Consider the following 13,319-nt stretch of genomic DNA (forward strand, 5'->3'; position numbering starts at 1 on the left):
AATGATTTTTTTCCAACCCTTGTGACCAAGGTTGCTAGCTTGCAACCGAGGCTAATGCGCGAAGTCTTTTCAAATGCAAATGACATTAATCTCAGCTTAATGATACTCCTCGATACGAGCCTCCATTGCAAGCTAGTTCCAGTCCAATACCGAGAATACCAACATGGTCTATTTGATTTGGCCGTTATGGAGAGGCAGGGGTGTAAGATGGCACCTGGTTTTTCTCGGGGTGCAACATACGTTGCCAACACATGCTTATTTTAGCATATATAAATCAAAATGTATTAATAAAACTAAAAATAAACAGAAACAGAGACACGGAACAAGATTGTGACCACCGTTCGTCAGTCGTTGATTAACTGGTCGTTGTCGAGAGGTCATTTTGGAAATAGTTTTAGTGGCCGTTGCAGTGGCCCGCGGGCAGGCTCACCTTTTAATCACACGTGCGAGTGACGAAGAGCAAAGCGATCGGCGGGATGGTCTCGTCTCGCAGCTTCATCACTCGATTACGCGTTAGCGACTACGCCACTCGCCTTGTGCTACAAAACGAGAGCCTGCTCGCAGGCTACCGTTGCCGTTGTGGAGAGGTGGCTGTTGTAGTGAGGTTAAAATAAGAGTGAACGTATGGACTGTCCGCCGGAACCAAAATCGTGGCCGTTAGTGCAGGTTCGACTGTATTTCAAGTTTCTTTAAATTCACTGTCGGTTTGATTTGTTGATCATCAGTTACCAGGGTACAAGTGCCCTTTGCATTCTTATCACCCTCGTGAGGCGCTAAGACTTGTTATTTCTTCGGATTAGTCTGGTATAACAAAAAAACTCGGGTTCACACGAGTTGTCTTTTTTATTCACTTGTTGCTCAAAAATTGTCTAACAACTATTACACTTGAAATGGAGAGGCATTAGCATCTAATGCAATACTGGTATTAAAAAAACTTGGCCTGCGCGCTTCAGGAGCCTCTGTTCTCAAGATCTTTTACTTTGTAGATTCTGACAAGCCAATGCTCGGTGGTGTAAGCTTCTTCCAACACGTCAAGTTCGAATTCCTGTCAGACAAAAATATTGTCATTAATTTGTCAGCTAATAATTAATCACAGTTCTACCGTGTGACTTGATTAGGAGATGATAACAGTCAGACATGGTTTGGGTTTGTGAATGAACAGTAAATCCTACACTACATTAAGAGGATTCTTGAGTGGTTTTCATCAGATTGTCGTAAAATCAAATGCCAGAGTTATGACTTTGGCCAGGTTTAGCCAGTCCCAGAGGACACAGGCACTCCAGTGAACAAAACAAAACTAGAGAAAGGTTGTCGGAATAAGGTGTAAAAGTGCACGCGGGAACCCCGAAAGGTAAAACATGGCGAACGTCGTTTCTTAGGATTTCTTTTTCTTCAGACTTGTGGAACCAAGGTTCTTTTCGCCACACTCAGACTGAATTTTAGAAAAATTTCAATTAAACGTCATGTCACGGTAAAAGAAAAGCTTCAGAAAAACGGTCTTATGAGTGGAAAATCTAATGTATACTTGCTAATACTTCACATGAAAAATTAAAAATTTGTAGATTTCCTCTGCAAAGACCATTCAATCTTGTCGCGTAGGCTTGACACTTTCTTCCGACCTTTCTCGAAACAGCTGTATACCTGTAGCACACGCGAAGAGCGGGAAAGCATGTGCGAGTAAGTCACGATAATTTAGTTCAACTTCTGATCGCATGACAAAGTGGCACGAGTTTTCTAAGGTAATCACCTTTTCAAAACAAAATCAAATGCGAATTTCTTGTAACCACTTACTGCTTGTAATCGCTGCTTCAAGTAAAGGAAAACAGCGAATGAAATGTTACTGCTGGTATAACATAATTTTCTGAGAAAACAAACTGGAAAAGTAAAAAAATGTCTAACCTTGTTTCCGATTTCCGCATTACGCACACGATCGTAACCAGTCGGTTTTCCTAAACAAAAAATACAACATTACAACTTAGATTATAATGCTGGGTGACTACGGGGTATACAGAAGAGAGTAGACCTGGTAAGGAGTCACGTGTCAAGTAGGGAAGCAAAGTGGAACCCCATTTCTCTGGTCACCAACGGGCCACAAAAATCTGGCCGTATTAGAGGGGTTCTTTAAAGTAATATGAAAATAACTGCCCGCGATTTTGTTCGGGCCAGAATAAAGTGGACGTATGTATTAACGTGGTGGCCGTAAGGCGGGGTTTCACTGTAGCTGCATAAACACGCATGTTACCTTGTTCCGTGTAAACAGAGCCAAAACGATAGTAGCACATCTTGTACATCAGACAGTTGAGCAGGATCTGGGAACCACCCCTGTCGACACGGAACTCTCCAGTGGGGGTGTAATAATCATGCTCCTTAATGTGCTGGCCCTTTTCTGTGCTCCCTCCAATACGGACCATCCACAGGAACTTGTTGATATCTAGAACGAGGTTAAAACACGTTCAGTGACTGGTGCACAACACATATAAGACCACAGTTCAGTTAAGTTAGAGGCGCGGTGGCCTCATGTTTAGTGCGCTCGTCTCCGGATGGAGCGGTCAGGGTGCGAGCCCTGGCCGGGGACATTGTGTTGTGTTCAAGACACTTTACTCTCACAGTGCCTCTCTCCACCCAGGTGTATAAATGGGTACCGGCGAACTTAATATGCTGGGGGTAACCCTGCGATGGACTAGCATCCCATCTAGGGGGGAGTAGAAATACTCCTAGTCGCTTCATGTTACAGAAACCGGGATAAGCTACGGCCTGACGAGCCACTTCGCTAGTATGCAGACTTTCTTACCTTCAGTTGAGTTACGTAAATGATTGAAGTACCTACCGTCAGAGGCGTATCCAGTCAAACCACCGAATATCACCAACACGTAATTAACATCCAGTTCCCGCATGATCTCGTACGCTTTATCTTCACTTGATGCCATAGCCTGGTCAAAGAGCAGATGAAAACACTTGGATTAAAATCACTTCCTCCTCCACACAGTGAAACACCTTAAAACCCTCTTTCATTCTCTTTTATTTTCTTATCCCAAGCCCAAAGTGCCACAACTAATATTAAGTTTGCCAAACAACTTAAGCACGGTTCTCAAACTATATTTCCTAGGTTTGACGTGATCAGTTTGAAATGCCTGTGGCATTTGCCTCTTCCCGATTATCTTTTCTTTTCAACCTGCTCTCAGACCGCACTTGTCTCCTTCAGACTAGGATTAGGTAAACACCTTGTACACGTATGTTTGCCAAGCTAAACTATTAAAAGTTGTCTTAACGTGTTGCCTTCAACCAAAAGACCAAATGAGCAAGACAAAAGGACTTTTATGATACTTGGAATGAAAGCTTTTATGTCGTCCACAAGCGAGACCTACAAACCACGTGAAATAGGATTATAGGTACTAGATATGGACCAGGCCTGGGTTGTTCGAAAGGTGGATAATGTGTACCGTGCAGTGAACACATGAACTACAGCTGTATCTTCGGTTTCGCTTCATCAAGAAACGTATGTGATAGGCAAAATATCATACCTGCCCCACCCTGGAGATATGTGTGTTGTTCCACGTGTTGTTGTCCACTAATATGGTTCGATTTGCCATAGCCGTGATCTGATAGCCGTAATCCCACCATGACATTACTTTGGAGTCCTACGTTGTACAACACAAATTGGTATTACAATATATCACAAATAACAACATTAATGACATAATTATTGAAGAATGCTAAAAGTGCCTTGGAGATTTATGAACCTTTTTGTCGAATCCGAAAATGATGCAAGTATTTTCCAAAGATTTTCCATGTAGTTTGATTTCACTGTAGTAATTTTCCTCAGCCAATACCTTCAACTACCCTTAATCTCTCCCTAAAGAGGTTCTAAAGTGAACCCAATACAACAGGTTAGCTACATGTATAATAATACTGTGAGCTACAATAATACTATGAACCTCTAAAACCGCCTAATTGTTTATACTAGGCTACTGCCGAAACAACTTTCCAGTAAGAACTAACATTACTATGAAATGTCCAGGACTGTTGTTATTTCAATGACCAACTGTAATGTAAAAAAAAAAATTACTAAGTGTGAATGAATGACTTGTACCTCTGGAGTGTTTTGTCGGAGCCAGTAGTAAGCCTCACGGAAATCATCAAATATGACTCGGGAGCCATCATGTTGCTTGGCTGACAGGACAATTGACGGCGAGGAATATGCTTCAGAAGTGACCCAGGTACAGTGGAATGTGTATGTAATCAACAGTAATGACATCAAGCCAACCATTGCTGTGGCAACTTCATTCTTGATTGGATAACTGGGATCACTTTTCTTTGTTGTCTTGCGGTCACGACGAGAAACATCCAAATTCTAGAAAAATATCAAAATATAAATCAATCACAGTTGCACTGAACGTTAAGAACAAGTCACACTTGAATGGACAAAGCATTAAGAAAAACAAGTGTAGTTTTCCAAGATTCTCAGTTAAGTCTAGGAAAAGTTCAAGTTTCACCTTGCAGTGGCTTGTGGGGCCATTACTGGGGACAGAACAAATGGCAAAAAGCGATATTGTCCCCAGTAACAATCCCACAAACCACTGCAAGATGAGACTCACCCAGATTTCTTCTCCCTTCTTAAGCGGCAAATTCAATCAATCTTGAGCAATCACAATATTTATATTATAGTACATATTGATATAACTATCATAAGGATTTATGTGGACATTAAATGCACATCAAGTCTATAAACACCATGGAGTGGATCTGTAAATCTCTCAGAACCAGAATGTGGGATAAAATGCGGTATTTTTCCTTCCTTTCTCCTTTTTCAGTGGAAGATCAGTGGTCGCAACTTAAAAACAATCAGAGAGATATTTAAAACCGTTCAATCACTAGCAAACAAAGTATTTGTTCTATAACTAAAAACTGCCTTAGTACCAGAAACTGGAGTAAGCTAAACTTGGGAAAATATTGGCTGCTTTTACAAGCTGAGCACAATTTACCTTCATGTAAGTTGTAAGAATAGTTGAGACACTTATTCCAGACAGAATGCAGGCCACTGGAGCCAGCACCAACATCAGACGCACCATCACCCCCTGAAATGAAACAACAGGATACATAGATACTCCTCTTAAAAGCCATTTAGTAAGACTGAAATAGATCATCTCTTTTTTCATATGTCTGTGATGATCAGAAATATTTTATTTTTTCAAAGCTTTGATTCACTTCCCCAATAAAGTACCATAAAATATTCAAATTTTGGGTTCCATATATAACGACAAACATTTTCAATGACAACCTGGTGACCGAGCCAAATTCAATAGTAACATGGCTACAGGGACAACAGGGACTAGTTTTTGAGACCATACACATCATGGAAGCTCTTACGATCTTTCTTCACTTACAGCAAAATAGATGCTTGTGACACCATACATGATGATAAAGATGTTGGCATCTGTAAGCTTGTAAAAGCAGTAATACAGGCCCACAGGAAACATGAACACCATAAGTTGCAAATCAAAGTAAAACGACGACCATGTTGTGGGTTGATGTTCAGAAACAGAGGCAATAATAGGAATGTTGTTCTTGGCATAAGATGGATCCAACAGAGAGTAGAAGCGGCCAGTCCAGGGAGAAATTTTACCAGTGAAGGTTAGGATACCACCAACAGTTGTGACACTGACTGCTGCAACCAGCACAACACTCTTAAACAGCAGCTGGAAGTGCTCTCTAGGCATACGAGCTCGTACATAGTCGACAAATGCATGGATCTGGCACAGACCAAACACACCAAAGGCCTGAGGAAAATATAAATTTACCAGTCATTTTGTTATGGCTATAAAAAGAAGTCAACACATAACAGCAGGTGTATTAAACAGCAGGTGTATTAAACAAACAAGTGTAACTCACAGCCATGTGTTCACTTGACTGCACTGGCTGGAACCCGACAAACGAGATCTGCATTGACAAGATGGTTCCCAAGCAATAAACCTATGAGGATGGAAAAGAAAATCAGTCTGACTTATATATTCACAGTTTCATAGTAAATGGTTTGAACCCAGAAGTATCAGTAGTTCGTATAGTGTGATCGTCCGGGTGACGGTTCGGGTGTAAGTTACCAACAACAGTTCTTTTCAGAACTAGCCTCACCCGGACGATCACACTATACGAAATATTCACAGTTGCATATATGTAGGGGAAAAGCTTTACACTATAGATAGTAGGGTATTACCAGCACATAACGTATAACATAAAATTAAACACAATTAACCTATTCACAGAAACTTTCTTCTTTTTTTGCTACCAAATCAAGGTTAAGGTGAGCTAAGAGCTTGAGCAACTCATTTTGCCTAGAAGATATTTCATGAGTTTTGTTCCCTCTGTTATCGTAGTAGACAGTCTCAATTCTCCCACTTATTATCATTATGACCCCGCATTGCCATAGAGTAATATCTATCAAAATAACTCCAGACCTACAGTTTTGGCAAGTAGATTTGGATACAGCAGGAGTTTCTTTCACTTACTGAGCAGTATGCAACATAGATTCTGTGTGAAAACCTGCCAGTTATCATCAGAGCTAAAACATGGAGAGGAATCAAGTTGATAAGGAACACATATCCTCCCCATGAGGAAACCTGTAAAGCAGGAAAAGTGTGTTAAATTAAGACACACAACTTTGATAATTTCCTTTATTCCTAACACCTTCCTGCATATCAATGTAATCCATTATTGCATTGAGGAATTGTATTGAACATCCTCAGGAACTTTAGTTATAACTGTTGTGTTAGCTTACATGTTAGTTGCATGCAAGATGCATGTTGGTTATTAAAGATGATGTCTTGTAGTAAACAAGTGTTGTTCACTGGAGACTACTTAAAACCTAAATAATTCAACAAAAACTCTAAACCACATAGGCTAGGCACTAATTACCATTTCTCTACATTTCTTCTACTGTGAGTTCTAAGAATTAATTTGATGCCATGAGCAAGGCAATAACTCCTTGCTCATCAGGATGAATTTCTTTTTCTCACTGAACGTTTCTTTTAATTACTGATGCATTAATACCATAAGGAGAATGGACATGTAAAACATCCTCGAAGAATACAAGATTGAGCTGAGTAGAATTACCATGTAGAAGTAAGCCAGAGCGCACAGGGTTGACCAGAACAGTGAGCCAGTTTTCACAGACTTGATCCACAAGGCATATGTTAGCAGCATGCAGAAGATAGCAATCCCTTCATTGTCATACGACCCAGCAACAGAACGTGAGATGTAACCTGGCCAGAGGACAAAATGACATCAAAACCAGACATCCATGGACACCTTGGACAATGCTATTTTCATATGCTAAATGTTATTTCAATAGTTGTGCTAAAATTTGGAAGTAGTACCGTACCTGGAACAATGGAAATCATGGCAGCTGCTACTAACCCTGCACTGGCATCCTAAAGACAAAAAAATAACAAAATGAAAACAAAAGTTAGTTTAAAGAGATCACTAGGAATCATACTCAAGAGACAAACAGGACTGAGATGAAGGAATTTTCTTGTAACAATACAGTAGAATCCAGGTCCTGCCCAGCAGCTTAACCAACGAGGTGAGTATCACATCAACCATAAGGAAGGTTTTGGTGTGGTACATGTACATGTACATTCAAGGTCTTGTGAGATATGAAATGCCTGTGGATTTTAAAAGATGTAAATACATGCATCCCAAAAGTGACAGTGTGGCCGAGTGGTTTAGTGCGCTGGATTTGAAATCTAGAGCTCCCTGGGTCAAATCCTCCGCCCTACCGCCATCTGGATTTGTTCTTGGTAGCCCCAAGTTCAACTCCTCGACTGCGTTGTGTAAATAGCCACCTGGTCAGCCTCCCACCAGTTGGGATTCTTAATAGTTTATGTTATGTTTGAAATATTTGTTTATTTATTTACAGTGTCCCCAATTAGCACATTAGTGCTAAATACATTGAAACTTAAATAAAGTGATTATTATTATTATTATTATTATTATTATTATTATTATTATTATTATTATTATTATTATTATTATTATGTGTTACATGATCCACTATGCCCTGAAAGTAGCTTTAATTTGCTTGGGGTCCTTGTTTAAAAAGGACAATTGTAGCACGGTATCACCAACCTTGAGTTCTCTTGTCAAGTGATAAGTAACTAGCGTCGTCAATGATGAGAACAAAGGAGCCAGGAAAACACAAACATTTCTGATGTCAATAGTGATGTGGAAAAAATTCATCACATGATACAGGACGGCTGATGTTACCATGAGACCTGCAGAAATAATAAGAGAAATCGGTTGGTATCATTTGATGATAAGTGTTAGTCAGCTTGACTTTAACCACTGTCCTGTCAAATCTGAAGAAACCAAGTACCAGAGAAACATTAAATTGTTCACTGTGTATTTTCTCAGATCTACAACATCCAAACATGCATGCCCAGTTCTATATGCTTAACCCTTAGACGTACAAACAAACTTGTACCCCATCGTGGTACAAGGAGGGTGGATGGAACCCCTCGGGCCCTGGGTCTTAATTCTGTTAATGCACATCGATTAAATAACCCTGAACTTGCTCTACAAGATGGCACCATTTTTGTTGGTTATAACATCATATGACTTCAAATGACATCATTTGACCTGCCATCTTGTATCACTATTTTCTCAAAAAGTCAAGAAATACTAGGAAATAAAAATCAGCGATAAAAGCATATGAAGAAACTTCTTAGTCAAGAAGTAACAGAAACTGATGCAAAATCAAGCCAGAATGCTTCTGGAATGTAAACAATTGCAAATTTCTACAATTTCATGAAGAATTTGATAGCAAATTATTATCCCCCCACCCCGTGTACATCGGAAGATTAATACAAGGGCAGAAAAAGCTTTGGGAAAAGCCTTGATTCCCTTTTTGGAGCAAGAAGAAGCAATAACATTTGTTTAGATTTAATGAGAGTTAAACAAGTACATCATTAGACTGCTGTTTCATTTCTTTAGTTCTCACCTGGATAGATTGTGCCACCAATAATTCTTCCTAACGGATACCATGCTCTGTCATCAAACCAGTTATGAAATTTGTAAAATCCTTCCTCTGCTAAGAATCTCGTAGTTCTATAATTGAAGTAACTGAGAAAAACAGGGTGACAATTAGTCAACTGAGTTTGCGATCAATTTCTTACTTCTTTTTACCTTTCTACTGGCTAACACTTCAAGTGGCTATGAGAATTTACCACCTGATCACCTGATCACCTCAAGAAGAACAATGTGACTTTGAAGACAAAATATAGAAAATATATTACATGCACAAGTGGACTAGTTAGTCTGTCCTTGAGGAATGAAATTATATTGAAACCAAGAGATTCAAAGCAAAAATCATTGGGAAAAATTAACATTTCACTCTCCCAGTGTTATGGTGTGAATTATGGAATGTTGATTCAGCTGCTTAAACAATATTGTATTGCATTCAAGTACTATTTTCAGAATTTGGTTGAAAGAGCTCTAGAAGAAATTTGAGAAGGGTTACAGGTTGCACACTGGTAGCTGATCCTTCTAAAGTAAAATAATGTATTTAAACTCTTTCAACAAAAAAAAATATATATATTGGAATGTAAATGGTATAACAACAATGACAAATTTAAAAAAAACCTAAGAAAAAGCCAACTCCAATACTTTTACATATCTTGACTATAAGTGAAAGTGAATAGCATTGAATGAGATTCATCTAATACTATTTAACTTCTTGGTCAGGAAGAAGTATTTATTTTTTTTATCACAGTAAAACAACCAACCGCCAGGGAACAAAACTCTCAGACGGTTAGAAACTACAGTGGACCAAACAGTGATATACATACTGTTCTTTTCTGCGTATCAGTCTTAACATCTCAGGATCAAATAAAACTTACGGATCAAATTCGTGAATAACACTCTCAAACCTCAGGACAGAGAATAACCTAGTGGAGAAAGCTGTGAAGAAAGAACAGGAAAAATCAGACTGATATATTTTCTTTAATCAGAGTAAAATACACGATCCTTTATGGAACCTGATGATAACTGCTACTTAATCTGAACTGTATAGTAATAAAAAGTAAATTGTTTTCAGTAATAGTCTGTGGTAGAATATTGTAAAGTTTAAATTAAGATATCGATACAAACTATTGTACTTTGTATCCATTAAATTTTGTTTTGCCTACATACCCTTAGGAGCGTAACAACAGCGTTTTAAAAATAATTTTCCACAGCACAAGTACGATAAAGGATATGATCATAGAAATAATTAAAGAGCAATAGACTTCATTACTTGACAAATCATTTGGGTTGTTGTACTTACACAACACGGCACAAATGGACAAGATGAGGAGTTTTAGCAACGTGTCTTGTTTTTCATACGATAGCCGAGGAAGAAACGAAGGTAGCTGGAATCCACTCTCCTGTAGCTTCATCTTATCCGTGAGGTTTTTAGTCACAGGATAAGGCGCAAACTACAAAGTGGAGGTCTAACAATTTGCAAAAAAATACAAATTGGAAGAAGCCACGTTGACCGAACTTTTGTTCAAGAAATTCAATATGGCGGAGAGGAACAACCGGAAGTCACGTGGGATTTTGATTCCTTTGATCCAGTTTCCCTCTTCTCGGTCACGCAACACAAATCTTTTATACCTTTCCAGACTTTCCTATTTTTTATTTTTTTTTTTTGGTTTCATGTAGTTTTTAGACTGAGTGATACACTAATTAGCTACAAAACACATTTTTGCCATCGCAAGCATTGTTTACTAGAGATAACTATCCAAAAAACTTCTCTGATCTAAACCACGTGACATTTTATAGAATCATTTTACAAAACAAGGAAAGCTTATGTCTCCAAAGTTTGAAAAATCTTTTATGAGAGTTGATGATCTTACAAACTTCTGAACTTTTAGCGGGAATTATTTTAGTCACGGTAGCGGTCACGCTTTCTATCCGGGACTTGTCCGCGTGCACGTTTTTATTAGACATGTTATAATTGGATAATCGTGTTCCAAATTTGGATTAAGAAGTGTTCAACCAATTAGAATAGTCCTTATATTGAAATTTTTTTGTGGTGGTGTTTTGGAAGCGTGAGGCACTCGTGTGCACCAGCAAAGAATACTCTTGTATTCTTCTTCTTTTCGCTGTTCGGCCATGAAGTCATCAAATAAAGACGATGCGTCATCTTCTGAGCAAGACGAAGAGGATGCCGCAGTTTTTATTTATGATCGTAGAGCTGGCAGCAGGCCGGAAGAGAAGATTCAGTTAGGCGGCATATTCAATTTTACCACTTTCAAAGAAAAGACCCGAACAGTAAGCTCGAGCTTTCAAACTTTTTAAGTTTATTTGTAGCACTTTGAAGACAATAAGTTTATTTTGTTAAGAGCTACCTGTTGCAATCACAAACTTCTCAATTGTTTTGTAGGCTTTCAGTATTTCCGAAAATGAAACATTTGTGATAGTCACCACGAATCGACAGGAAATCTTGGACGACAAAACGTATGGTAGGTGAAAAGACGAAAATTTGATTGAAACCTTTGACAATGACGTTTAAAATTCCGTTAGAAGTTTTGTGGTATTGAAGAATTTCAATACAGATTGATGATCAATTCATTTTATGATCCTTTTAAATGTAGTGTAGCATACTGTGTTATTTGTTTGGTTTTAACAAATTAAAAGTTTAACTAGTTTAACAAAAGGACAACTTTGTTCCTTTTGTCAGAAGAGTTAGTGGATGGAAATGAAACACTTTACATCTTACAATCAGCTGATCAAGAGCTCAGTGCTCCAACTGAAGAGAGAGTGGAATACATCCCTCATTACGACACCTTGGTCAAAAGTGGCATGTACGAATATTATGCCAGTGAAGGTCAAAACCCCTTACGTAAGTAGAGTCACATAAACAAGTCTTCTTCTGTGTTGCTTATGGTTTACACTCTGTTATAAAATTAATAGGTTAGATACTACGCATGCTCTCATTGGTCGGTAGGTGTGTTCAGATGAAAGTACGTAAACACGGTTGTGATGCTTTAGAATTTATTTTTTTATTTATTTATTTATTTTAGCCCTGTATTGCTTATATGTAAATGGGAGCATAGAGATAATGATGTAAAATGTTCAAAATTCAAGTGGAACACCAGTGCAGGAAAGTGGTTTCATTAAAAACCTTAATTGGCCATTTTACGGTATTACTAAATTTGTTATATTCTAAACTTGGTATTTTATGATATCAAACATGTGCTGGTGAATCATGTGGAAAAATCAATATGGTGCTGCATCCTTGTGTGACAGCTGGTTATGTTACTTTTCCACTCAAAGCTGCCAAGTTTGTCTGCAATTTCACCCAACTTGCCTGAATTAACATTTCATGACTCACTCTCTGGTTTCTAGTAATTATTTTTACATTAATAAAGTTGTTAACTATTTATGAAGGTTTCTTAAAATTGCATTACAGGTGTCATTAAATTCATGGTCTATACACTTGTTCTCTCAACCAACTAGCATTCTGCCCCTTATTGTACAAATAGTCTCGTTCTGATTGCCATGCAAACTCAAACTTAATGCTGCTGTTGTTGTCTTTGATTGTTTTAGCGTTTGCTTTTGCGGAACTTGTTGACAATGCACTTGCTGCCACTGCAGATAATGAAGGCCCAAGAAAAATTGAGATAAGACTGGTATGTGTTTAGAGTATTAAATTGGTTCCATCAATTCCCCACCCCCCTTTCATTCCGTGCAGAGTATTTTAAACATGGGAAAAGGTATATATGCCAGATTATGCTTCTCAAAGAAGATGACAAAATATTAGGGGTCCATATCAGAGGAAAATTCAGACTGCCCGCAAAAAAAGTGGAACTTACCTCGATACCATGAATAAATCAAGAGTTTTAAGCTCCTCCTTGATAAATGGCTTGATCCCAAAAATTCCTTTTTAGCTACTTTCATAAAGTTTGTGTTTTCTGTTTCACTTTGTTTGGCTGTTTAAGTGAACTATTTTCTGGGTTCTAGACAAACAGAATTTTGTCTTCAGCTAGTACTCAACTGATTGATCTTGCCATTTTGTCAGAAAAGTGATTATAAAGCAAGTTCTAATGCAGTGCAACTTATCATTATTGCATGTTGCCAGTGGAATTTCATTCATTCATTCAGTCAGTCTGTCATTCAGTCAGTCATTCAGTTTGTCAGTCCATCAGTCAGTCATTCAGTCAGTCAGTCAGTCCGTCTGTCAGTCTGTCCGTCAGTCAATCAGTCAATCAGTCAGTCAGTCAGACAGTCAGTCAGTCCGTCAGTCAGTCAGACCATCAGTCCATCTGTCTGTTGGTCTGTCTGTC

The 13,319-nt window shown here is 38.4% G+C and overlaps 2 protein-coding genes across 2 annotated transcripts in view; one reads left to right on the forward strand and one right to left on the reverse strand.

Annotated features, from left to right (window-relative positions):
* Positions 1–801: 801 nt before the first annotated feature.
* LOC145495990 (dolichyl-diphosphooligosaccharide--protein glycosyltransferase subunit STT3A) lies at positions 802–10,572 on the reverse strand. The gene is made up of 16 exons (XM_081475593.1): positions 10,316–10,572; positions 9,891–9,951; positions 8,993–9,114; positions 8,122–8,267; positions 7,376–7,424; positions 7,108–7,256; positions 6,504–6,614; positions 5,890–5,970; positions 5,385–5,777; positions 4,983–5,075; positions 4,091–4,351; positions 3,522–3,638; positions 2,828–2,930; positions 2,243–2,431; positions 1,900–1,949; positions 802–1,045 (listed from the first exon to the last, which is right to left on the reverse strand). The coding sequence occupies exons 1-16, from the start codon at positions 10,425–10,427 to the stop codon at positions 950–952; spliced, it is 2,133 nt and encodes a 710-aa protein (XP_081331719.1). The 5' UTR covers positions 10,428–10,572; the 3' UTR covers positions 802–949.
* Positions 10,573–11,081: 509 nt separating this feature from the next.
* The window catches only part of LOC145495973 (structural maintenance of chromosomes flexible hinge domain-containing protein 1-like), a 33,327-nt gene continuing 31,089 nt past the window's right edge, over positions 11,082–13,319 (forward strand). The window contains exons 1-4 of the mRNA XM_081475570.1: positions 11,082–11,304; positions 11,417–11,495; positions 11,714–11,875; positions 12,583–12,665. Of these exons, the coding sequence (XP_081331696.1) occupies positions 11,146–11,304; positions 11,417–11,495; positions 11,714–11,875; positions 12,583–12,665 (483 nt within the window). The 5' untranslated portion in view covers positions 11,082–11,145. The remainder of the gene's footprint in view (positions 11,305–11,416; positions 11,496–11,713; positions 11,876–12,582; positions 12,666–13,319) is intronic.

The sequence above is a fragment of the Orbicella franksi genome, chromosome 8 (genome assembly GCF_964199315.1).
Source record: "Orbicella franksi chromosome 8, jaOrbFran1.1, whole genome shotgun sequence".
Lineage (NCBI taxonomy): Eukaryota > Metazoa > Cnidaria > Anthozoa > Scleractinia > Merulinidae > Orbicella > Orbicella franksi.